This window comes from Euleptes europaea, chromosome 13 (genome assembly GCF_029931775.1).
Source record: "Euleptes europaea isolate rEulEur1 chromosome 13, rEulEur1.hap1, whole genome shotgun sequence".
In the NCBI taxonomy this organism is placed as follows: domain Eukaryota; kingdom Metazoa; phylum Chordata; class Lepidosauria; order Squamata; family Sphaerodactylidae; genus Euleptes; species Euleptes europaea.
In genome coordinates, this window is record NC_079324.1 from 58,723,780 (window position 1) to 58,748,351 (window position 24,572).

At 47.6% G+C, this 24,572-nt stretch overlaps 1 protein-coding gene across 1 annotated transcript in view; it reads right to left on the minus strand.

The window, feature by feature from the left end:
* Window positions 1-24,572, minus strand: part of TMEM132B (transmembrane protein 132B) — a 209,077-nt gene continuing 184,505 nt past the window's right edge. The window contains exons 6-9 of the mRNA XM_056859084.1: window positions 10,731-10,936; window positions 5,917-6,190; window positions 4,926-5,117; window positions 1-1,167 (exon numbers count right to left, since the gene is read on the minus strand). Coding sequence (XP_056715062.1) covers window positions 19-1,167; window positions 4,926-5,117; window positions 5,917-6,190; window positions 10,731-10,936 — 1,821 coding nt within the window. The 3' untranslated portion in view covers window positions 1-18. The remainder of the gene's footprint in view (window positions 1,168-4,925; window positions 5,118-5,916; window positions 6,191-10,730; window positions 10,937-24,572) is intronic.

Consider the following 24,572-nt stretch of genomic DNA (forward strand, 5'->3'; position numbering starts at 1 on the left):
TTTATATATCATTTTGTTTCACATATTGTCCTGCAGCCTTTCCATATAGTCTCTAAGCTCCTTAGAATCACCAAGGTTCATATCTTGGCATACCCATTTAATATTATCATCACTGTCAAAGAGGATAGAGTTGGTGTACGGACCCCCATCCTCTGGGAGGATGGTGGTATAGGATGTGAATTTTACTCGTTTCCGTTTGGGGCCGGGCGGGTTGATGGGTTCGTTTCTGATATCTTTCTCATAACCGTATTCGGCAGACCGAAGGATTTGGTTGTGGAGGTTCTTCTGAGAGCTCCCGTTGAGGAGGAAATTGCTCTCCTCAAACTGCATCCCTCGGTCGATCATGGTGGTGCATTCCTCCGAAGGCAGCGAGATGTCCACTGGGTTCTCTAGGAGCTCGACCTCGTTTCCGAGCCATACCCAGTCATGGGAATGTGGGATGTTGCCTTGCTCGCTCACAGCAAACCTTTTGTGCCTGTATTTCCACGCAAATGCCACACAGTTGATTAAGAAGACCAAAATGGCCAAGCAGAAGACACAGAGAAGGGCATACATGCCGATCTCAAGATCTGTTAAGCCCCTGGAAGCCAAAGTGAGGTCGCTGGGGTCATTCTGCCCAGGAACGTCTATTTGTGTGGGGAAGCTTGTTAGGGAAGTTGGGCTGTTTTGGAGCTGGTCTTCCCCATGATAGTGATCATTGGGAGGCTTGGAAGTTGTGCTTTGGTTGGTAGCCTCTTCATGATCAACGGAAGCTCCATATTTGGGCCAATCTTGCCCAGTCCTCTCTTGCTCCATTGACTTCTCCACCGAATTGCTCCCATGGTTTTTAAAGTCGGCGTCCACGTCTCCAACACCGTTGGCGTCACTTTTGTGGTCCGAGTCCCTCTGGCCAAACTTCACCTTGACGTTTCCTTTGCCAACCGCCAAGCTGCTCTTCCTCTTGGACTTCTGGCAGGGCTCACTGATCACCATTTCTATCTTAATGAGAGGCCCCTGTCCGTCACCTTCTGCCACCACCGCTGGCCGGTCCTCCTCCTCGTTTTGATGGACCGATATTACCATTTCGTCCAGTGATGTAACGGTGAAAGAAAAATCAGTCGTATCGTAGATGTCCAGCGGCGTCACGGAGCCATCACTGAATAAAATCCAAGCACTGACCACAGCTTCCTACAGTAGAAAAAGAGTTGGTTTTTATATGCCGACTTTCTCTACCTCTTAAAAAAGAATCAAATCGGCTTACAATCACCTTCCCTTCCCCTCCCCACAACAGACACCCGGTGAGGTAGGTGCAGCTGAGAGAGTGTGACTAGCCCAAGGTCATCCAGCTGGCTTCATGTGTAGGAGTGGGGAAACCAACACAGTTTGCCAGATTAGCCTCCACCGCTCAAGTGGAGGAGTGGGGAATCAAACCTGGTTCTCCAGATCAGTCATCTGCTCCAAACCACTACTCTTAACCACTACACCATGCTGGCTCTCCTATACTACTATGGCTCTCAGTAGAAGAAGAGGTTTTTTTTGTAACCCAATTTTCTCTACCTTTAAGAAGTCTCAAACCAGCTTACAATCACCTTCCCTTCCTCTCCCCACAACAGGCACCTTGTGAAGTAGGTGGGGCTGAGAGAGTGTGACTAGCCCAAGGTCACCCAGCTGACTTCACGTGGAGGAGTGAGAAATCAAACCCAGTTCTCCAGATTAGAGTCCATTGCTCTTAACCACTACACCATGTTGGCTCTCAAGGAAAAGATTTGAAGAGCACAGAAGTAAATTAAGTGGACTGACTTGAAATGAAGAAATTATTGACAGAGACAGCCACGGCAAAGATTGTGTGCATGTCCTAATTTTGTACAAGTGCCAAAAAACTGCAGACTGTGGTGGTGACCCCACAGACCCAATACCTAAATCTTCCATTCTTTTTTTTTTTTAAAAGCAAGCTCCAAACTCTTATGATTAGATAAAGGCGGCAGTTCGTGTTACCTTTCTTAGCTCTCTGTCAAATTATTATTCTCCCTGCACAATCCCCAGTTTCTTTCTCGCCCAAGATGACCCTCCAATCAAAATAAATGCCTACTGGAGAAACATCAAAGACGGTGGCTCCAAGTCCAGAAGGGAACTTAAATGGTTTTGGCCCTGCCCTCCTTGAAAAGGAACAAGACTCTGCAGGTGGAAGTGACTTCAAGGCACTGTGTATCCTGGCCACTTAATGTACGGCTGGAGCACTACCATTGCTACTGAAGGGAACGGCTCCTGCTATTTCCTGGAGCTTCTTCCTAGAGCTTCTTCCAGCCCAGAGATAGGCAGTACAGGATTAGCTGGTTGCCTTTTGGGTCTGAGCAGGAATTTTTTTTGGGGGGGGAGGCAGGGTTGCCAGGTCCCTCTTTGCCATCGGTGGGAGGTTTTCGGGGTGGAGCCTGAGGAGGGCGGGGTTTGGGAAGGGAAGGGACTTCAATGCCAAAGAGTCCTATTGACAAAGCCGTCATTTTATCCAGGGGAACTGATCTCTATCGGCTGGAGATCAGTTGTAAGAGCAAGAGATCTCCAGCTAGTACCTGGAGGTTGGGAACCCTACTGAGAGAGCTCTAGGAGAGCTGTGACTAGCCAAGGGTCGCCCAGTTGGCTTCATGTGGAGGAGTGGGGAATCAAACCCAGTTCTCCAGATCAGAGTCCACCGCTCCAAACCACCGCTCTTAACCACCACACTACGCTGGCTCTCTGTGTACAGGCTAGCCCGATCTCGTCAGTTAAAGGGACTAGGCAAGTAGGCGATGTGAAAGACCTCAGCCTGAGACCCTGGAGAGCCGCTACTGGTCTGAGTAGACAATACTGACTCTGATGGAACAAGGGTCAGATTCAGTAGAAGGCAGCTTCATCTGTTCAACTTTCTGATATTCCCTTTACGAGAGGGGGCCGTGACTCAGTGGTAGAGCATCTGCTTGGCATGCAGAGGATCCCAGGTTCAATCCTTGGCATCTCCAGTTAAAGGGACCAGGCAAGTAGGCAATGTGAAAGACCTCTGCCTGAGACCCTGGAGAGCCGCTGCCGGTCTGAGTAGACAATACTGACTTTGATGGAACAAGGGTCAGATTCAGTAGAAGGCAGCTTCATGTGTTCATGAGTCTTTAATAAAGAACAGCCTAACTCAATGCTGTTGTATCGTATCTACTTCCTGGGATATGAGGGCAAACTAGATGTTAGTTGGGGATGCTTTAGGAAAGAATATTTTTAAGCATCCCAGGAGTAGAAGGGTAAAAATAATTAGCCATCTAAGATAATGTTTTTTAATGAATCCAGAGAGATTGCATCTACAGCGAGTGAACTTTTGAGAAATAACATTTGGGTTTAACCTTCTCCTCCTGGCTGAATGTCTCAAAACCAATTTTAGATGTAACTAGCCGAGCCATCCGCATTCAGACCATTTTAATCAGGCGGCGGCATCGTGATAGCCATTTCAATTGCACACCTACAATTATCCATCAAAATATTAATTCTTAAGCTTGTCAAAATCTACGAAATAATGTCAGCGGGGTGCCTCCCAGCACCTTTCCTTTGGTCAACCTGGAAACAATTACCTCCAAGTGACCGACTTTTTCAGCATTGATCAAAAGAGAAGAAGAAGAGAAGAACTGTTTTTTTATATGCCAACTTTCTCTACCACTTAAGGAAGAATGAAACCGGCTTACAATCAATTGCCTTGCCTTCCCCTCCCCACAACAGACACCCTGTGAGGTAGGTGGGGCTGAGAGAATGTGTCTAGCCCAAGGTTAACCAGCTGGCTTCGTGTGTAGGAGTGGGGAAACAAATCCAGTTCACTAGATTAGCCTCCGCTGCTCATGTGGAGGAGTGGGGAATCGAACCCAGTTCTCCGTCAGAGTCCACAGCTCCAAACCACCACTCTATATAGCCCAGAGGTGTGCAATAAAAATCCGTGGGTCCAATCCAACAAGAACCACCTTACTCTCACTGTACTGATTGCAATACAGGTAGAGTATCCTTTATCCGGACATCCCTTATCCGGACTGCTCCGAAAACTGGACCTTTCGAGCCGCCGTGCAGGCAGATCTGTGCTAAAAAAATAAAATGCAGTGCACACTACATCGTAGGTGGAGATTGATATGGCTGCCTCTGGAGGCAGAGTCAACCCCAAAATGGCTGTCACAGGAAACAGTGCCAACCACAAAATGGCTTCCTCTGGAGGCAGAGCCAAGCACAAAATGGCTGTCACAGGAAGCAGTGCCAACCACAAAATGGTTACCACAGGAGGCAGAGCCAACCACAAAATGGCTGTCACAGGAAGCAGTGCCAACCACAAAATGGCTGCCTCTTAGGATTGCCAACCTCCAGGTACTAGCTGGAGATCTCCTGCTATTACAACTGATCTCCAGGCAATAGGGATCTGTTCACCTGGAGGAAATGGCCACTTTGGCAATTGGACTCTATGGCATTGAAGTCCCTCCCCTCCCCAAACCCCACCCTCCTCAGGCTCCGCCCGCAAACCTCCTGCCGGTGGTGAAGACAACCCTACTGACTCTGGAGGCAGAGCCAACCACAAAATGGCTGCCACAGGAGAAAGGTTATAGGTCTTCAACATTTCAGGCAGAAGTTCTGTTTAATAGGATGCTTTTTAAAAATCCGCACAGCTATATATACTATGATGATGCACCAGCAAGGTCATCCTTTGCATAAGCATTCTTTTAATTGTAACTCACTCTTCCTCAGTCCTCTCCTTATCAAATTACACTTCTCTGTTTATTGACTTAGAGACCAACAAGATTTTTTGGGTATACCCAAAAAGTCTTGTTGGTCTTTACGGTGCTACTGGACTTTAATCTAGTTGTTCTATTGCAGACCAACATGGCTACCCTCTGAAACTATGTTTTTTTAAATTACTATGGACTGTGAACCTTTAATCTTACCCCCATATCCTTTACCTGTTTTGGTGAATGAAGAATATCAGATGCAGACGTTGTAGAAATGATTACCCTCTTGTTCCCTTTACTCGTCTGGAACGAGAGTGACAAGCCCGCCACGAGTTGTACCCCAAGGTCCGTGATGGTCACTCGATCTTCTAGCACAATCACTGTCTTCTCCGCCAAAATTGAATCAGAGAGGGGTGACAGAACCTTCCGGAAAAGAAGAAGGAGAGTTGCTTTTTATATGCCAACTTTCTCTACCACTTAAGGGGAGAATCAAACGGGCTTACAATCGTCTTCCCTTCAACTCCCCACAACAGACACCCTGTGAGGTAGGTAGGTGGGGCTGAGAGAGCTCTAAGAAAGCTGTTACTGGCCCAAGGTCACCCAGCTGGCTTCATGTGTAGGAGATGACCCTGCTTGCCCCTTCCAACTCTATGATTCTGTGATAAGAAAAAAGCCATGCTGGATCAGACCAAGGCCCACCAAGTCCAGCAGTATGCTCACACAGTGGCCAATTACAATTTCAGCACGGGCAATATGGGGGAATGCTCAAAATGTCACACAAAACAGCCCTTGGTCACACACAGCCCTCGACGTTCCTGACGCAACCAGGGGTCTCCATGTCCATCGAATCCTGCAATCCTTCCCCAGCCACTTGGTGGGTCTGCAGGTCATGTTGTGGGAATTGGGTCAAGGAAACACCCTTTCATGAACTGTTTTCAGAAGATCATTAGAACCAGAGTGGACCAAGGGCCCCTCTTGGCCACTACCCAGCCTCACTTAAACACATGAAGCTGCCTTATAATGAATCAGACCCTCGGTCCATCTAAGTCAGTATTGTCTACTCTGACCGGCAGCGGCTCTCCAGGGTCTCAGGCAGAGGTCTTTCACATCACCTACTCGCCTAGTCCCTTTAACTGGAGATGCCGGGGGTGAACCTGGGACCTTCTGCATGCCAAGCAGATGCTCTACCGCTGAGCCACAGCCCCTCCCGCAAACTTAATACCTGAACGGTGGTGATTCCTGGCTCACGTCCCAACAGCACTCGGCCTCCTTGTAACTTGGCCACTTTGGGTTCTTCCACTTTCATGAAGTCGGCCACGAGATCCGTGATGTCGAACTGCCACTCCGAGTCAAGCATGTAGGTCAGCTGACCTCCCAAATCCGATGACTCTGCGACAAACTGAGTGAGGACTCGCACTACAGCATGCTGATACTGGAGAGTACAACCTCGGCCTTTTTTCTCATCGTCCTCTTCCTCATCGCTGTCACGTGTAGGCCTGTAAAACATTACATATGTGTGCAATTATAGTTATGTCATTCTACTGTCAATCAATCATCTTTATTATGGTCTTTGACCAGCATTACAAACAATATCAATCAATAAATCAAGTTTTATTTCGATACAAAATCAGCTCTGAATAAAATCAAAGTTAGGTTTAAAATAATAAAATAAAATAATAAAAGTTGATGATTCTGGGAAGGATGATTTGAAGAGGAGGAGGAAAGATCTTCTACAATATCATTCTACCATGTAACTAGGGCTGCCGACCTCCAGGTGGTGGGTGGAGATCACCTGGGATAACAAATGATCTCCAGGCAAGAGAGATCAGTTCCCCTGGAGAAAATGGCCGCTTTGGAAGGTGGACTCTATGGCATTAGAAGAAGAAGAAGAAGAACTGGGCTTTATACCCCGCTTTTTCTCTAAGGAGTCCTAAAGCGTCTTACAATCGCCTTCCCTTCCTCTCCCCACAACTGACACCTTGTGTGGTAGGTGGGGCTGAGAGAGTTCAGAGAGAACTGTGACTAGCCCAAGGTCACCCAGCAGGCTTCATGTGGAGGAGCGGGGAAATTTACCCCCTTGTAATTTACCCCTTTCCCAATCTCCTTGACCCCCATGTCCTTTTCTGCTTTGTAGCTTGGACTTGGAAGTGTTCTGAAGCCCCCACAACTGCTCCACCTTCCGTCCCTTTCCCATGCCCTTGCAGCAGATACCCTCATGCCCAACATGTCACGAGTCCCACCCTCAACAGCTATGGAATATTCCTCAACATTCCCTGACACCACAACAGTTCTGCCAAATGACTGAGGTAGACTGCAGGAAGCAGAAGAGCAGCGGGCAAGCCTTGAATCCTGTTGAGGAAGCAAAGGGGCCTATTTTTAACTGGTGTCTAGGCAGGCCATGAACAAAAATCACCTCCTCCCGCCTTACCGTCCACCCGCAGAGGTAATGCATGAACTCCAACAAGGGGATAATTATTTTCCAGCTGCATAATGAATCAAAATAAATGTTCTTGTTAAGACCATTGGTCTCTGCCTGCCTGGACTCCCCTCCCCCTCCTTTCTCTTATTTGACTTTAATTTAAATTTATTCCTTTCATTTTGCTGCAATTGTGGGCTTTTCGACTGTTCATTTCACGAGGAGGTTTTTCTATTAGCCGAGCGCCGCTCAAGGGTTCTGTGCAGTACATTAGTCATGAACGTACACCTATCCAGAGAGCAGATTTCCATCTGGAAGAGTGGGTCGCTCATATTGATAGTGGCACATACCCCAGATGAAATTATGATTCTCTATCGGCTGCAAATAATAAGAAAAAAAAGTCCCCCTATCTATTTACGGATGGGTATGATAAGTCATATTTCTTTGGATGGGTTTTTATTATCTCTCTAGATATTAAAGATCAGCATCGTGACTTCCCTGTTGTATTTTCATTCATTTCCTATTCAAAGGAAGCGCCGAGCAAGCTGAAAGGAGAAAGGGTGGGGATTCGGTAAGGAACCTAGTACACGGTTTGAATAAACATAGTCGGGATGTATACCGTTTGACCCCCCCGACCCTTCATTTAGGGAGAGATCTCCACCTTTTTGCCTGCCAGCATCCAATGCACTCATTTGCTAAACTGGATACATGATTTTCAACAGGTAGATCGAAATCATTGTCATTTCTTGGACTGTTATCAGGGATTGCACATCATGTTCCACATTCAAACTCGTAAGCATCAGCACGTATATGAATCATGGTTGTGCACTGTATGTACAAATGACCGATTCAAATCTGAATCATGGTTGGGCACTGCATTCGCCGTTGGCTTAAACGTGAAGCAGCCTGTGCGATTCCTGCCTGGGAATTAAGACCGCAGAGAGAGGGCCTCCTGACAAAAGCACATTTGGTGGATAACATGAGAAAGGGCCTTTTCAGTGGCAGCCCCACGATTATGGCCAGGCGCATAATCACTTTCTGTCTTTAGGAGGCAGCTGAAGATGGCTTTATTTAGGACCGTATTTGATTAAAGCACCAAACTGTGATTTATTTTTCGCCCCAACCTGGATGGCCTAGGCTAGGTCAGTTCTCGGAAGCTAAGCAGGGTTGGTCCTGGTTAGTAGGTGGATGGGAGCCCACCAAGGAAGCCCAGGGTTGCAACGCAGAGACAGGCGATGGCAAGTCACAGTCCTCGTTGCATTGGGGAATAAGGAATTAAACTAAGGAATAGTGTGGGGAAATTAAGGAATATACACCACAGCAAGGTGTAGTGGTTAAGAGTGATGGTTAGGAGTGGTGGACTCAAATCTGGAGAACTGGGTTTGATTCACCACTCCTACACATGAGCGGCAGACTATCATCTGGAGAACCGGGTTTGATTCCCCATTTCACATGAGTGGCGGATTCTCATCTGGAGAACCAGGTTTGATTTCCCACTCCTCTACATGAAGCCTGCTGGGTTGACCTTGGGCCCGTCACAGGTCTCTCCGAACTCTCTCAGCCCCACCTACCTCCCAGGGTGTCAGCTGTGGGAAGGGAAGGTGATTGTAAGCCTCATTGAGACTCCTTAAAGGTAGAGAAAAACGAGGTTATAAAAACCAATTCTTCTTTTAAGAAATCTGCTAGCCAAGACCCTCATAGGATCGGATTGCTTAAAAACGAACTTCGGACAGCCCTTCTAGAACCATGAAGAACTGCGAAAGCTTGGCTGGCGGGTCACCTCGCAAGCTGCAGGCTTCGTCGCAAGCAGCTTTCTCTTTCCATCCCTCCCCTTCAAAACATGGGCTGCCAAAGATCTGCCCAGCGGCTCGGCTGTAATTTGAGTAGCTGCTGGCAGAGAGGGCTTTCCAGGTTGCAAACAGTGCGGCTACCCAGGCCGTTCTCTTTATTTGCGTTGACCCAATAAAAATAAACTCGGCACTTGGGTGGGGCTTACATTTTGAGGACTTGGCAGGACGAGATGACAGTCAGAATGTGGGGGGCAGATAATGTGCAACCCACGCTGACTGCTAGTCCAGCTTTGTTCCTGCAATGGTTACGTCAATGAGAATGGCTCCGAAAATGTTCCAGCAAACCAACCTTGAACGAGCCAACAAACCAGGAGGCGACCAGATGAAGTGTTTCATCAGCAGAAGAGTGGGTTGGTTCTTCTTGTTTCCACAAATGCCAGAGAGGGCTGTTAAAACACTCTCATGTTACTGGCCACTTCTTCTGATTGGGTCCCCCTTTGGAGAGCTTTTAATCTTGGAGAGCCAACGTGGTGTAGTGGGTAAGAGCAGTGGACTCAAATCCAGTTTGATTCCCCACTCCTCCACATGAGCGGCAGACTCTAATCTGGTGAACAGGGTCGGTTTCCCCACTAGGGTTGCCAACCTCCAGGTACTAGCTGAAGATCTCCTATTTTTACAAGCTGATAAGAGATCAGTTCACCTGGAGAAAATAGCCACTTTGGCAATTGGACTCTATGGCATTGAAGCCCCTCCCCTCCCCAAACGCCACCCTCCTCAGGCTCTGCCCCAAAAATCTCCCACCAGTAGCGAGGAAGGACCTGGCACCAGCATGGTATAGTGGTTAAAGAGCAGTAGTTTTGGAGCGGTGGACTCTGATCTGGAGAACCGGGTTTGATTCCTCACTCCTCCATATGAGCGGCGGATGCTAATCTGGTGAACTGGATTTGTTTCCCCACTCCTTCTCATGAAGCCAGCTGGGTGACATTGGGCTAGTCACACTCTCTCAGCCCCACCTACCTCACAGGGTGTCTGTTGTGGGGAGGGGAAGGGAAGATGATTGTAAGCCAGTTTGATTCTCCCTTAAGTAGCAGAGAAAGTCAGCATACAAAAGCCAACTCTTCTTCTTTTACAACTGATCTCCAGCCAATAGAGATCAGATCCCCTGGAGAAAATGGCCACTTTGCCTTTGGCAACTGGACCCCAGCTTGGCTTTGGCTGGGGAGGGCAGGTTAGAAATCTGAAGTATAAAAATAAATAAATAAATAAATAAATATACCCCAAGCCCCTGGACGTCAACAACCCCTCACTCCCGTTCGCTTCAATGGGCTTTGACTTTGTTGCTCCTAGACTTCTTTACACAGGCTCGCTCAAAGCACGGCAGTGGGCAACTGAATCGACGATCGCCTCTCAAAAACAAGACTCAAAAACAAAAGCAATCGAGGCCACATGAACATTTGGAGTGGCTCTCGACCCTTTCTACAAAATCGGCACCAAGCTATTCAAACCCCGCCTCCTCGCCGAAGCCCGTCCGACATTTTGGCAGGTATTTTGCCCGGTTATTAAAATCTGCTGCCAGATTGTCTTTCAAAAGGAAAGGAAATTTGCATGCTCAGTATTCGCCGCTAGCATTGCCAACCTCCGTATTTATGACCGCGCACCACCGATGACCAGATGCGGAGGATTAACAACCCAGGATGGCTATCTCCACCATGCAGCACTCGGGACCCTCCCTCAGGCATCTGGCTGGCCGTTGTAATGAGGAAGGCAATTGAGCTAGATGGATCATTGCTTTGACTTGGGACGGCGAATCTTAAGGCAGGGCGCCCGTACCTTTTGTTGGTAGTGACGGGTATCCGCCAGCCCTTGATCTGGCTCAGTTCAGTATCCGAGATCTCTATTTGCAGAGGCAGCCGCGGAGCCCAGACGGTGACTTCCAGCTGGGTGGTCAAATGCTGGTACGTGAAGTTCACAACGGTGCCGACTTTGCTTTTCATTTCCTTCCCGTTGACAAAGATGGCGTTGCAGTTGTCGGAAACCTGGCAGGAAATGAAAAACAAGAACATCCTGAGTCTGATTATGACATAAACAACATCAACTCCAAGTGGTTTTCAAACTGTGTTCCAAGGAACAGCAGGGACCCCCAGAAGCTTAACTGAGGGACCCACATGGTCCCATGAAGCTGCCTTATACTGAATCAGACCCCTGGTCCATCAAAGTCAGTCTTGTCTACTCAGACCGGCAGCAGCTCTCCAGGGTCTCAGGTACTTGCCTAGTCCCTTTAACTGAAGATGCCGGGGATTGAACCTGGGACCTTCTGCATGCCAAGCAGATGCTCTAACACTGAACCACAGCCTCTCCCCTATTGAGCAAGATGGATCATTGGTTTGACTCAGGATGGCAAATCTTAAGGCAGGGCGCCCATACCTTTTGTTGGTAGAGACGGTATCCGCCAACCCTTGACCTGGCTCAGTTCTGTAACCTTTGTCCTTGCCCAAGCAAGATGCTCCCCATTTCTCTCATATGTGTACAACAACAATTAAGAGCTTGCATGACTTCTGTGATCCTTAATCCGCCATTCCTGCTAGTATCCCAGTTGTCAGGGGAGTAGAGGAAGGATAAGGATCTAGGATGGTTTGGTGGGACCTTAGCCTTCACAGGCCTTGGACATTTCCCAACCCTGCTCACTAGTCTATCACAGTGGATTTCAAACTGTGTTCGAGGGAACAATGGAGATCCCCAGAAGGTTAGCTGAGGTTCTTCAATGAGAAGATCAGCAATGGCAGATGAGCTTTTGGTTAAGACCTCTTGTTCACCACAGGTGAACTTCCACTGCTCTATGGGGAGAGCCATGGCCCAGTAGTAGAGCATCTGCTTGGCATGCAGAAGGTCCCAGGTTCAATTCCTGGTATCTCCAGTTAAAGGACCAAGCAGTAGGTGATGTGAAAGACCTCTGCCTGAGATCCTGGAGAGCCGCTGCCAGTCTCAGTAGACAATCCTGACTTGGACGGACCAGTGGTCTGATTCAGTATAAGAAGAAGAAGAAGAAGAAGAGTTGGTTTTTATATGCCGACTTTCTCTACCACTTAAGGAAGAATCAAACCGTCTTACAATCATCTTCCCTTCCCCACAACAGACACCTTGTGAGGTAGATGGGGCTGAAAGAGCTGTGACTTGTCCAAGGTCACCCAGCTGGCCTTATGTGTAGGAGGGGGAAACCAACCCGGTTCACCAGATTAGCATCCGCCGTTCATGTGGAGGAGTGGGGGAATCAAACCCGGTTCTCCAGATTAGAGTCCACCGCTCCAAACCACCGCTCTTAATCACAACACCACGCTGGCTTTCTGTGTTCACGTGTGTTCGTGCAGACTCTGCGTTCATGTGTTCATGCAGACCCAGGAGAACATTACGTAGTTCTGCTGCAACTGCAGTTCATGTGAGCTAATGAGGAGTCACCAGCAGCCAGAACACTGCCCCATGTGAACTGGGAGTACCCTAGTGCATGGCCCAGAATCTTCTACAATCTGTTGGGGGTCCCACGGCAGATGTGTGCTAATGTTAAAAGGCTTCCCTGAAGACAGGAAGTTTGAAAACCACTGATCCAGCATATCAGCACCATGACAATGCTGGGAATGTTAATCATGGCCCATTGTATTGGGTGTTTTTCTTAATTAGAGGCAAACAGTGGTAGATGAGCCCGAGAGAAACGGTTCTGCATTTCTCAATAGAGATAACTGAAAGAACAACAATCCCTTAACAGCGCTAGGAAACCGCTGTCAGTCTTTGTAACAGAAAAATGATGCTTCATAAGAATCAGACTTGATGAGCATCAAACATTATATTTACAGCTTACTTAGAGGAAGAGACATATGCTAGCGGGGGAAGGAAGACTTTCTGAGAATCATAAAATGCAACGATTTCCTTCTTTTTATACAAGGGCAGTAAAAACCTGGTGCCAGACAATGATCCCTTAATGAGTCATAATGTATTCTCCAAACCTGGATTGTAAAAAGTCATTGTGTCTAATCTCCAAACCATAACTCCATCCCAACATGCCAAGAGAAAACGTCTCCAGACACGGGCACATATGTTCTAGAACTATACTAATTGAGAGTTGTACTTCCTTTCCTTCAAGCTCCCTTGACCCAAAGGTCTTGAGCAGTAAATTTCTTTATTTGTTTAAGGAAAATATGGCGGAGAGATACTTGGCCACTGCTGTACTTATTGTAGGGAATGTGACCAAATATCATGAACGTTCTGCTGGTTCGACTCAAAGGTTTGACATTCATTTATGGTTTCTCCAGAACTGCCATTCTCCTTTCTGACCACTATTCGAGATGAATGCTGTCATGAAAATGAATGCTTCTCTTTGCCTCATTTGTGTAAATAATCTATATGCAGCCTAAAGGAAATAGGTTGGGTACAATGGCAAAACCCAACATGGCTTCTGTAAGGGTAGGTCCTGTCTCACTAACCTATTGGAGTTTTTTGATAGCATCAATAAGCATGTGGACAGGAATGAGCCTGTGGATATTGTGTATTTGGAGTTCCAAAAAGCTTTTGACAAAGTCCCCCACCAAAGACTGCTAAGCAAACTTCATAGTCATGGGATAAGAGGACAAGTCCTCTTATGGATTGAGAGCTGGCTGAAAAATAGGAAGCAGAGAGTAGGAATCAATGGTCAGTTCTCCCAATGGCGGGATGTGAGCAGTGGGGTGCCTCAGGGATCTGTGTTGGGACCGGTGCTTTTCAACCTATTCATCAATGACCTGGAGTTGGGGTTAAACAGTGAAGTAGCCAAGTTTGCAGATGACACCAAATTATTTAGGGTGGTTAAAACAAAATCGGACTGTGAAGAGATCCAGAAGGATCTCTGCGAACTGGAAGAATGGGAGTTAAAATGGCAAATGAGATTCAATGTGAGCAAGTGTAAAGTGATGCATATTGGGGCAAAAAAATCCCAACTTCACATACACACTGATGGGATCTGTGCTGGCAGCGACAGACCAAGAAAGGGATCTTGGGGTGGTAGTGGATAGCTCAATGAAGATGTCAACCCAGTGTGTGGCTGCTGTAAAAAAGGCAAATTCCATGCTGGCCATAATTAGATGAGGAATAGAGAATAAAACTGCTGATATCATACTGCCCTTGTACAAATCTATGGTGAGACCACACTTGGAATACTGTGTACAGTTCTGGTAACCACACCTAAAAAAAGGATATTACAGAGCTTGAGAAGGTGCAGAAAAGAGCAACCAAAATGATTAAGGGACTAGAGCAACTGTCCTATGGGGAGCGGTTAGGACGCTTAGGGCTGTTTAGCTTGGAAAGAAGGCGGCTAAGGGGAGACATGATAGAGGTCTATAAAATTATGCATGGTTTGGAGAGAGTGGACAGGGAGAAGTTTTTCTCCCTCTCCCATAATACTAGAACATGGGGTCATCTGCTAAAGCTGGAGAGCGAGAGATTCAAAACAGATAAAAGGAAATATTTTTTCACACAACGCATAGTTAAATTGTGGAACTCCCTGCCCCAGGATGTGGCGATGGCTGCCAGCTTGGAGGGCTTTAAGAGGGGAGTGGACATATTCATGGAGGAGAGGGGTATTCATGGCTATTAGTTAGAATGGATACTAGTCATGCTGCATACCTATTCTCTCTAGTATCAGAGGAGCATGCCTATTATTTTGGGTGTGGTGGAACACAGGCAGGATGGTGCTGCTGCAGTCGTCTTGTTTGTGGCTTCCTAAAGGCACCTGGTTGGCCACTGTGTGAACAGACTGCTGGACTTGATGGGCCTTGGTCTGATCCAGCAGGGCCTTTCTTATGTTCTTATATTAACAGGAATGGAGAAAATCAAGAGATTCCTAATGGCAACAGATGTCAGTAAAAAAGGGTATATATCCAATTTTTTCTTAAATTTATCCCCATGTATATAGTTCCCTTTCTTGACCGAAATTGCATTTGTTTTGGCAATCTGCAATTCTTGACTGTACCTACTAGGAAACAAACCAGACACAGGCAAGCTGGGGGCAATTCCCACGCTAGCTCTCCATCGCATCAGTATGCCAAACTTGAAAGCAAAACACCAAATATTGCTGTTCAACCAGGAACATCAGAATCTCTCTTCCATTAGGGATGTCGTTGACTTTCTCCTTCTCAGTGTTTTGACCCCAAATTCCCTCTTTCTATTTTGACTGCGCAAACTGAACCCGTGACTCTTTAATGACGTCTTTCGCTTCCACACGCCGGATTTTTCTTTCTCGGCATTCGTACAGGGCCAGAGCATCACAACCTGTATATTAAATCCATAAATGCCATATAAAGTTGGTATAAAACCCCACACAATCTGCACGTGAAATAACCGCATCTCCAAAACCAGCTGTAAAAAGCAGAGACGCACAAAAATATAAACAGGCATAAAACTTAACTAAAGGGAGAACGTTCGTTCATTCACATTCCATACCGAATGCGTGTGTGCGTAAACTGCTGTCAAGTTACAACTGACTTACAGCTACCCTGGCAAGGGACTTTAAGACAAGGGAGAAGCAGAGGTAGTTTGCCATTGCCCTCCTCTGCAGAGTCTTCCTTGGTGGTCTCCCATCCAAATACTGTCCCTGCTTAGCTTCCGAGATCTGAAAAGACCAGGTTATACCATGCTGCCTTCCTTCCCCTGTACTGAATACAAGAGAGTCAATTACTGTAAGAAAACACAAAGGTAAATCCTTCTCCTTTTCATCCTGTGGATATGCAACCAGAGGAAGCGACTCGGACGCAGAAGATTTCACGGTAGCGATGGCAAGCGCCGTTTCTGTTGATGCAGCGTCATTCTGCTGCTCGAACGCAGCTGGGCACCTCTCGGGCCGGGGCCACGATTAATATTACAGAATGAAAATCACACGCTAACTAGTGCCAGGAGGAGCATTTAGAGTCCTTCTAAATGGGAGTGCGCTGGGAACAATGCCCGCAGGCCAAGCGGTTAAATCTGGCTGTCGAGAAATATCATCGGATTACAAATTGGAAAAGTGGTGTAACAATGGCTCATTTATCCCATTCTCTGTCTGTAGTAGCACTGTTATTATTTTCAAAAAAAATCTCTATCGCAATGCTCGTTCTTGCTGCAACTGTGCTAATAAAAAGGTTACATGCGCAGAATGCTTCCAGAGGCGTAGCAGGTCTTCCTGACCCTGCTTAGAGGTCCCTCATTTCCTTGATTGGAGTCTTCGGGCTTTCCTTAAAATAGCCACTGCCACGGAGGAATGTGTCTGAGATAAACCGCTTCATTATGCGGTACCTGATTGCTCGCATGCGGCTTTTCAGTCCCGGCTACCTATCTATGACATATTTTCCCCACCCATCCTTCGTCTGAGCTTAAGGTGGCACATGAGGGTCTCTCCTCCTCGGTCTCATTCTCACAACAAGCCTACGAGTCAGAGAAGAAGAGTTTGTTTTTTATATGCTGACTTTCCCTACCACTTAAGGGAGACTCAAACCGGCTTACAATCACCTTCCCTTCCCCTCCCCCCAACAGACCCCCTGGGAGGTAGGTGGGGCTGAGAGAGCTCTAACAGAGCTGTTAACTTGCCCAAGGTCACCCAGCTGACTTTGTGTGTAGGAGTGGGTAAACAAATCCAGTTCACCAGATTAGCCTCCACCGCTCATGTGGAGGAGTGGGGAATCAAACCCGGTTCTCCAGATCAGAGTCCACCGCTCTTAACCACTACACCACACAGGTTAAGCTACAAGAGAATGAGTGGCCCAAGGTCTTCCAATGAACATGGCGAATGGGGATTTGAACCCAACATACCTTTATACTACAGAGGATATGGCGGTCGTGTCTGGCAGGGGTGGTTAGGGCTGTTTAGCTTGAAATGCAGTTAAGGGGAGACATGATTGAGGTCTACCATTTTGCTTGCTTCTACAATCCATGGTTGTTGAAATGCATACTCTTGCAAAATTTGTAACATAAGAACATAAGGAAAGCCATGCTCTATCAGACTGATGTAGGTGGGGCTGAGAGAGTGTGACTAGCCCAAGGTCACCCAGATGGCTTTGTGGGTAGGAGTGGGGAATCAAACCTGGTTCTCCAGATCAGAGTCCACCGCTCTTAACCATTACACCACGCTGGCTCTCATGCTGCAGCACTCATTCTATCACTTCAGAACTCTACTAGTGCAGGTCAGAGGGGACGTGGCTCGGGGGTCACATATTCGGTGTGGGATCTCCAGTTCAAAGCCTTTCTCGGTACCTGCCGAACTGCTGCTGGTCAAAGGTAGTGACCTGAACGGGGCCCTGGCCTGGCTCAGAAAAAGGCAGGCTCATAAATACCAACTGATCCCCCTGTCCTTCTGCCGCACAAGCCAACCGTCTCTCATGTTCAGCCATGGAACCGCAGCCCCTCCCATCTCACCAAGAGAAAGTTCAGAAGAGATTTGGAGGGAGATTTTTTCGGAATTACTTGTGGGCATTGGAGGCTGCCACCTGCTCCAAAAGCAGAAAAGGTTAATTGCAGCTCCCTTTCATCTGACCTGCATAGGCAAGAGATAACTCACTTGCTTGAACGCCCGTCTGACAGAAACGGTGCATCATCACCACCTTCTAAATGCTACCTTGGAAGGAGGATGCTTGAGCAGCATGTGAAATTGTCCCCCTGTTTGCAGAACAGTCTGGCTTGCATCCTGTGCCTTGTTTCCACCATCTTGTGGTCCTCCGCTGTGGAATCCATTTCTCCCACACTAGGCACTCTTTGGTTCCTTGAAAGACACTAGTTGGGTGAGTGGAAACACCTTGTGGTGGTGTAGTGGCTAAGTTAACTTTCTCCGCCACTTAAGGAAGAATCAAGCCAGCTTACACTCACCTTCCCCTCCCCACAAGAGACACCCTGTGAGGTAGGTGGGGCTGAGAGAGTATGACTAGCCCAAGGCCACCCAGCTGGCTTCATGTGGAGGAGTGGGGAAACCAACCCAGTTCACCAGATTAGCCTCCGCCGCTCATGTGGAGGAGTGGGGAATCAAACCCGGTTCTCCAGATCAGAGTCCACCGCTCCAAACCACCGCTCTAAACCACTATACCACACTGGCTTTTGTATCACTGGGTATCACTGTAAGCATTTGGAATGACATGTTCTTTGGGGAGCATGGAAAAGAGATGATCCTCTGCTATCTGAGGACCACGGCCAATCTATTAAAAGGGACAGGGGTGAATGAAGAGGTTAAGAGTAGACCAAGAAAGAGGGATGAGCTTGACAGAGACACCATGACTCTTGAAAGCTTATACCATGGGAATCTTATGGCCTCTAAAGTGCTACAGCACTCAAATCTAGCTCTTCTTCAGGCCAACATGGCTACCCACCTGAAAGGATCCTTGATTGGATCAGTTCAACAAACTTAGGTGGCGATGGAAGCTGGCAGCCAGCGGTGCTCAACAGGTTTACCGCAATGTGAATATCCGTGCAACCTTAATTCTTTATTATTCAAAATGTCTACCCCGTTGCAAGAGCTAATCTCAGCCAGAAACATTGACGCAGAAGGGCGGTTGGTACAGTTCTAACATTTTACCAGACTAACCTTCGCTTAGTGTGGCAGAGGGGGTACGGGTGCCCATGGGATTCGTTGGCACCCCCTTCAAAAGACACTGGCTAGAAGGAAGCAGCATGGATGCAGATACGCACTTATCACTTACAAGCTGATAAGTGGAAGACCCATCTAAAATATCAGCCTTCCCCCGTGTTGTGTTATTCTTTAATCCCCCCGATAAATCTTTGATGCTGATCTCTACCAGGTCTGGGCTTCCTTAATTACCTCTGTCTCATCTTAATTCGAACAGAACTCCCTGGACACTGCCTTTATGATGTAGCATATCAACTGCTCTTCCCGTTAATGGCCTTGATTAATGTGATTAAAGATTTCCCAAGACGCAAAGGACAGAGGGCTTGATGCAGACTGTTGAATTCACAATGCTCAGCCATCAGCAAGCTGGGAGTTTGTATTTTGACTTCTGTGTCATAACCTTCCAACGTCTGTCAGTGGGTGGACTCCTCTGCTCTCAGAAGGTGCCATAGCTCAGTGGCTGAACAGTGGCTTTGCCTGCAGAAGGTCACAGGTTCAATCCCTGGCACCTTCAGCCAAAAAGATAGGTATTGAGAAAGTTCTTTTTTGGCACAAGGTCATCTGCTCTAACAGATGAGGTAGTAAACCTGAATTTAGGCTGCAGTCCCCAAGACTGTAGGTGGAAAATCACATAATTTTAATGCTTCTCCACATAAGAACATAAGGTGAGCCCTGCTGGATCAGACCAGTGGTCCATCTAGTCCAGCACCCTGTCTCACACAGTGGCCAACCAGTTCCTCTGGAGGTCCAACAACAGGGCATAGAGGCCGAGGCCTTCATAAGAACATAAGGCGAGCCCTGCTGGATCAGACCAGTGGTCCATCTAGTCCAGCACCCTGTCTCACACAGTGGCCAACCAGTTCCTCTGGAGGTCCAACAACAGGGCATAGAGGCCGAGGCCTTCATAAGAACATAAGGCGAGCCCTGCTGGATCAGACCAGTGGTCCATCTAGTCCAGCATCCTGTCTCACACAGTGGCCAACCAGTTCCTCTAAAGGTCCAACAACAGGGCATAGAGGCCTTGATGTTGCCTCCTGGTACTGGTAAATCAGAGGTTGACTGCCCCTGAACGTGGAGATTCCCTTAGTCAGCATGGCTAGTAGCCTCTGATAGACCTATCCTGCATGGATCTGTCTAATCCCCTTTTAAAGCTGTCTATAGGAACTTAAGTTCCCTGCACAAGGAAAACTAGCATGTTTACGGAGAAGCATGATGGATGTGATCTTTGTCTTTGACAGACTCTCTCTTTATGAGATATGAATGGATGGTTGGTGTTTGAGTTGTCAGGCTGGATTTGGACTAACAGTGTAATCCTAAACATAACTGCACCTTTCTAAAACCACTGACCTCATTGGGCTTAGACTCATAGAATCATAGAGTTGGAAGGGGCCATACAAGCCATCTAGTCCAACCACCTGCTTAATGCAGAATCAGCCTAGAGCATCCCTGACAAGTGCTTGTCCAGCCTCTGCTTAAAGACTGCCAGTGAGGGGGGAGCTCACTACCTCCCCAGGTAGCTGACTCCACTGTCCAAACCAATATGCAACTTTAAGCCCAAAGGCCTATGTCACAGCTCGGAGAATCAGAACGTTCCAATTTATTTATTTTTAAAATGATCTTATAAATGGCAAGATTCACAGGAATGAGTCACTAACTTGTTCTTGCTCTTCTATCAGCTTTCTTATTATTTTAAAATAATATCCTCAGAAGTCTGTATCAACAGGTCGAGGTTCAAAGGAAAGAGAAACATCTTGTACAATTCGATCACTGCCTCCACACAATTCACCTGTACAATAGTTGGTAGGCATTCTATAGAAGTAATAACCATAATTATCACTGTGAATATAGAGGATTTTTTTCATTGTTCCAAGATTTTTTAAAATGTCCATTACAAAGGAACAATGAATCAGTTGAAGGCGATCTTGTGGGCTCAGAGTATTTTCAAGAGAGATGGGAGCAGCAGTCCAAACTGGGTTTCTCCCACAGTCGGAAGTGTGGGACAATTATTATTATTATTAGCACTAACACAATTAGCATTATGAATAGTCACTTTAAAAAGGGTGCAGCAATTTCCTTAGAATCATTGAGTTGGGAGGGACCACCAGGGTCATCTAGTCCAACCCCCTGCACAATGCAGGAAATTCACAACTACCTTCCTCCACACCCATGCCCAGAAGATGACCAAGGTGCCCTCCCTCTCATCATCTGCTTAAGGTCATCGAATCAGCATTGCTGACAGATGGCCATCTAGTCTCTTCTTAAAAACCTCCAGGGAAGGAGAGTTTACCACCTCCCGAGGAAGCCTGTTCCACTGAGGAACTGCTCTAACTGTTAGAAAATTCTTCCTAATGTCTAGACGGAAACTCTTTTGATTTAATTTCAACCCGTTGGTTCTGGTCCGACCTTCTGGAGCAAAAGAAAACAACTTGGCACCCTCCTCTATATGACAGCCCTTCAAATACTTGAACATGGTTATCATATCACCTCTCAGTCTTCTCCTTTTCTGAGAGGGGGACGGCCATTTTCTTCTCACAGCAAACAATGCAATGTTTTGTGTTTGGGTGGACGTGATTGAATTTGTAGACAGCAATGAGAACCCCTTCCCCACTGGCCGTGCCTTGGAATTGTCCTTGGAAACTCTGATTTGGCCTCTGCTCCCTACTCTATGGTAGGGAAACTGTGAATTTCACCCCAAACACGTTTGACTGTCAAACTTATTGGGTTCAAAGGCAGTGATTGGATGCAAACTGATCGAGTGAGCCTGCTCAGACCAGGCGGAGGGGGAGTCCGAGTCACTCTCCTCCTCCGTGGAAGCCAGGATCTCGCACTCTTGACTGCCGTCAGCAAGGAAACTCCTGACCGCCCTCCTCCTTGGCCTCCACTCCACTGCCCTTTATGGGCGCAGCTCCCAACCTTCCCCCCTGGTGACCTCACTCCCGAGCCCATATTAGGGCAGGTCTGGCTCCGCCCCCACATCCAACAGAGCCGGGTGAGCTCCCAGACCCCACGCATGTGCGTCCATGCCCTGGGCGGGCCCGCCCGCCTCCCAGCTGTTTGTCGGGGCGGGGGACGCCGGCTCACGTCATTCCGACGTGCCCAGCCGGTTCTGTGCAGCCCTGCCGGCACTCCTCTTCCCCGGCTTGTTGCGCCCTCCGGGGTGCTCCAGCCGCTCGGTCTTCCCCGGCTTCTGCTGGCCGGCCGGGCTGCGTGGCTTCTGCCCCGGGCCCGGGTCTCGTCTGGCTCCCTGGGGAAACAAGAAGCCCCCTTGGTAAGCTGGGCACGGCGGGGCTGCGTTGCCTTGCCGCCTCGACACCTCGGGGGTCCGAGGCGGGAGGGGCGGGGGTCCCTCCAGACAGCTTTGAAAGTCCCGGATGTACCGGGCTAGGGTCTGTCTCAGGACATATTTTGCTATCAAGTCACAGTTGATTTATGGTCTGATTCAGTATAAGGCAGCTTCATGCATGTTCATGTGCATCCCGTTTCCAGCAATTGGCAGCTGGATACTTCTGGAACAGTCCCAAGCAAGCCATGAGGAGCATCATTCTCCCTAACACTCTTCCCCTAGCACAAACATTTGGACACCCAAATACACCAATGCCCCATACTAAAAAGCATGTTTCCTGAGAACTCAGAGATTCCCTCTGGCTGCACCACAAGAACCAACGTGATGTAGTGGTCAAGAGCCGTGGAGTCTAATCTGGAGAACCGGGTTTGATTCCCCACTCCTACACATAAGGCCAGCTGGGTGACCTTGGGCTAGTCACAGTTCTATTAAGAGCTCTCTCAACCCCACCTACCTCACAGGGTGTCTGTTGTGGGGAGGGGAAGGGAAGGTGATTGTAAGTTGGTTGATTCTGCCGTAAGTGGTAGAGAAAGTCGGCATATAAAAACCAACTCTTCTTCTAATTGGTTCACTAGGATGATCACAGCTTGTATTTTGTCACGGCGTGACCAGAGCTGAATTAACAATGGCCTATTGCTATGAGTCCAGTAGCGATTTTATGCACTTCTGACCAGTCCCTAGACAAGAGGAAACCCAAGGTACACCACCCCAATAAACAGCAGATCAATGCCCCTGCCAAAATGATACATTCCCCAGCCTGCTTTGAACAAGCTGTGCTGGGATTCCCCCCTTCTCCCGAGTTCTTGTTACCTTTCAACCCCACATTTAAAAAAGCACTGAACTAGAGGAAAGAACAGCATGGAAAACATTAACGTTCCGGTTTTTTAACAATAAAAGACAATTGCGGCAGCTCGGAGGAGGTGCAATGATCCATGAATGCACAATGCGCATCTGAAAACCTGCCACGTGGAATGAAGGCCGCATGGCTCAGGAAATTGCTGAGCATTGCGCAAGCTGTGCAAAGGTTTTCTCTTCCAATAACAGTGTTTAATTTGGAGGGGGCGGGCCTGTTGGCGGGCAGCATGTTGAGTAGAGTATGGCGCTGGCGGGGAAGAGGGGCAAATGTTGGGATTCTTCTGGGAAGCCATTCTGTGCCCTCTGACCCACGCATACAGCCCCTCCTGCTCAGAACTTTATTGATAGAACTTTCTATATGTGCACCCCTTCCGATGCAACTGCCGAAGTATTTCTATCGTTGAACAATATCAAAGCTCAGAAGATCTTTTACTTTGGCAAGAATGAATGCCCCTCCTTTGGCATTATTGGAGGGCAGATATTTTAAAAAGTGCCATACTCAAATAGAACATGTAGATGCTCACATGACACTACCGAACATATGATCATGGAGAGTCCAATATTTAATGACCTGAGGGCCAGTTCAATTACTCTTTTATTTAAAAATACAGAAATGCCCAACAAGGCGTCTGGCAGTATGAGGGCACTGGTGATGTGGCTATCATCAGATACCAACTATTCTGTCACTCTGTCTGTGGCAAAATGTATAGGGGCAATAATTAAATACCAAAAGAATAACACTAAATGGGTCTTTTATTCCATTATTTTCTGCTCACGGCTATAGCTGTATGGGCAGAGATAGAGAGATAGATACAGAGACAGACAGACAGACAGACAGACAGACAGGGATGGATGGATGGATGGATGGTTTTTATATGCCGACTTTCTCTGCCACTTAAGGGAGAATCAAACTGGCTTACAGTCACCTTCCTTCCCCTCTCCACAACAGACACCCTGTGAGGTGGGTGGGGCTGAGAGAGTGTGACTGGCCCAAGGTCACCCAGCTGGCTTCATGTGGAGGAGTGGGGAATCAAACCCGGTTCTCCAGATCAGGCTCCATGGCTCCAAACCACTGCTCTTAACCACTACACCACTCTGGCTGGCTAGATGGACGAACAGATAGACAGATGGACGGACAGATAGGCAGATAAGTAGCCCTTTATATTGCTTTATTTTCTGCTCAAGGCTATAGCTGTATGAGCAGTACTAGATAGACACACACACACACACACACACACACACACAAGTAGGCCCTTTAATTCCTTTATTTTCTGCTCAAGGCTATAGCTATATGAGCAGAGATAGATAGATAGATAGATAGATAGATAGATAGATAGATAGATAGATAGATAGATAGATAGATAGATAGATAGATAGATAGATAGATAGATAGATAGATAGATAGATAGATAGATAGATGTACACAGGAGGAAAGGAGGCATGGCATAGCCCAATCTTGTCATATCTCAGAAGTTAAGCAGGATCGGTACTTGCATGGGGGAGATCACTAAGGAACGCTCATTCAAAGACCACTTTCTCTTCCCATTCCACTCCTAGGCCTGGATCCCGCCCTCAGGATGACAGTTAGCCAACCCTCTTATGGACCAGGGTTCAATGTCACCATCACATGATATTAACCTTATGCACTAAGCCACAGCATGTTCATCAAAGGCAGAGGAATACCACTGGTGCTCCATGACAGGGAGTGGGAAATTGCTGGGCGGGGGGTGGGGAGAGAGATCTGGTACTAGTTGACAATCAACTGCAAAGCCTGCCTTCAACCCTGCCCTACTGAGAGCTAAAGAGGATCAAAGGTATTTGCATCCCATTTACGGAGACCACCGCTGATACCAGACTAAGCACTTGATCC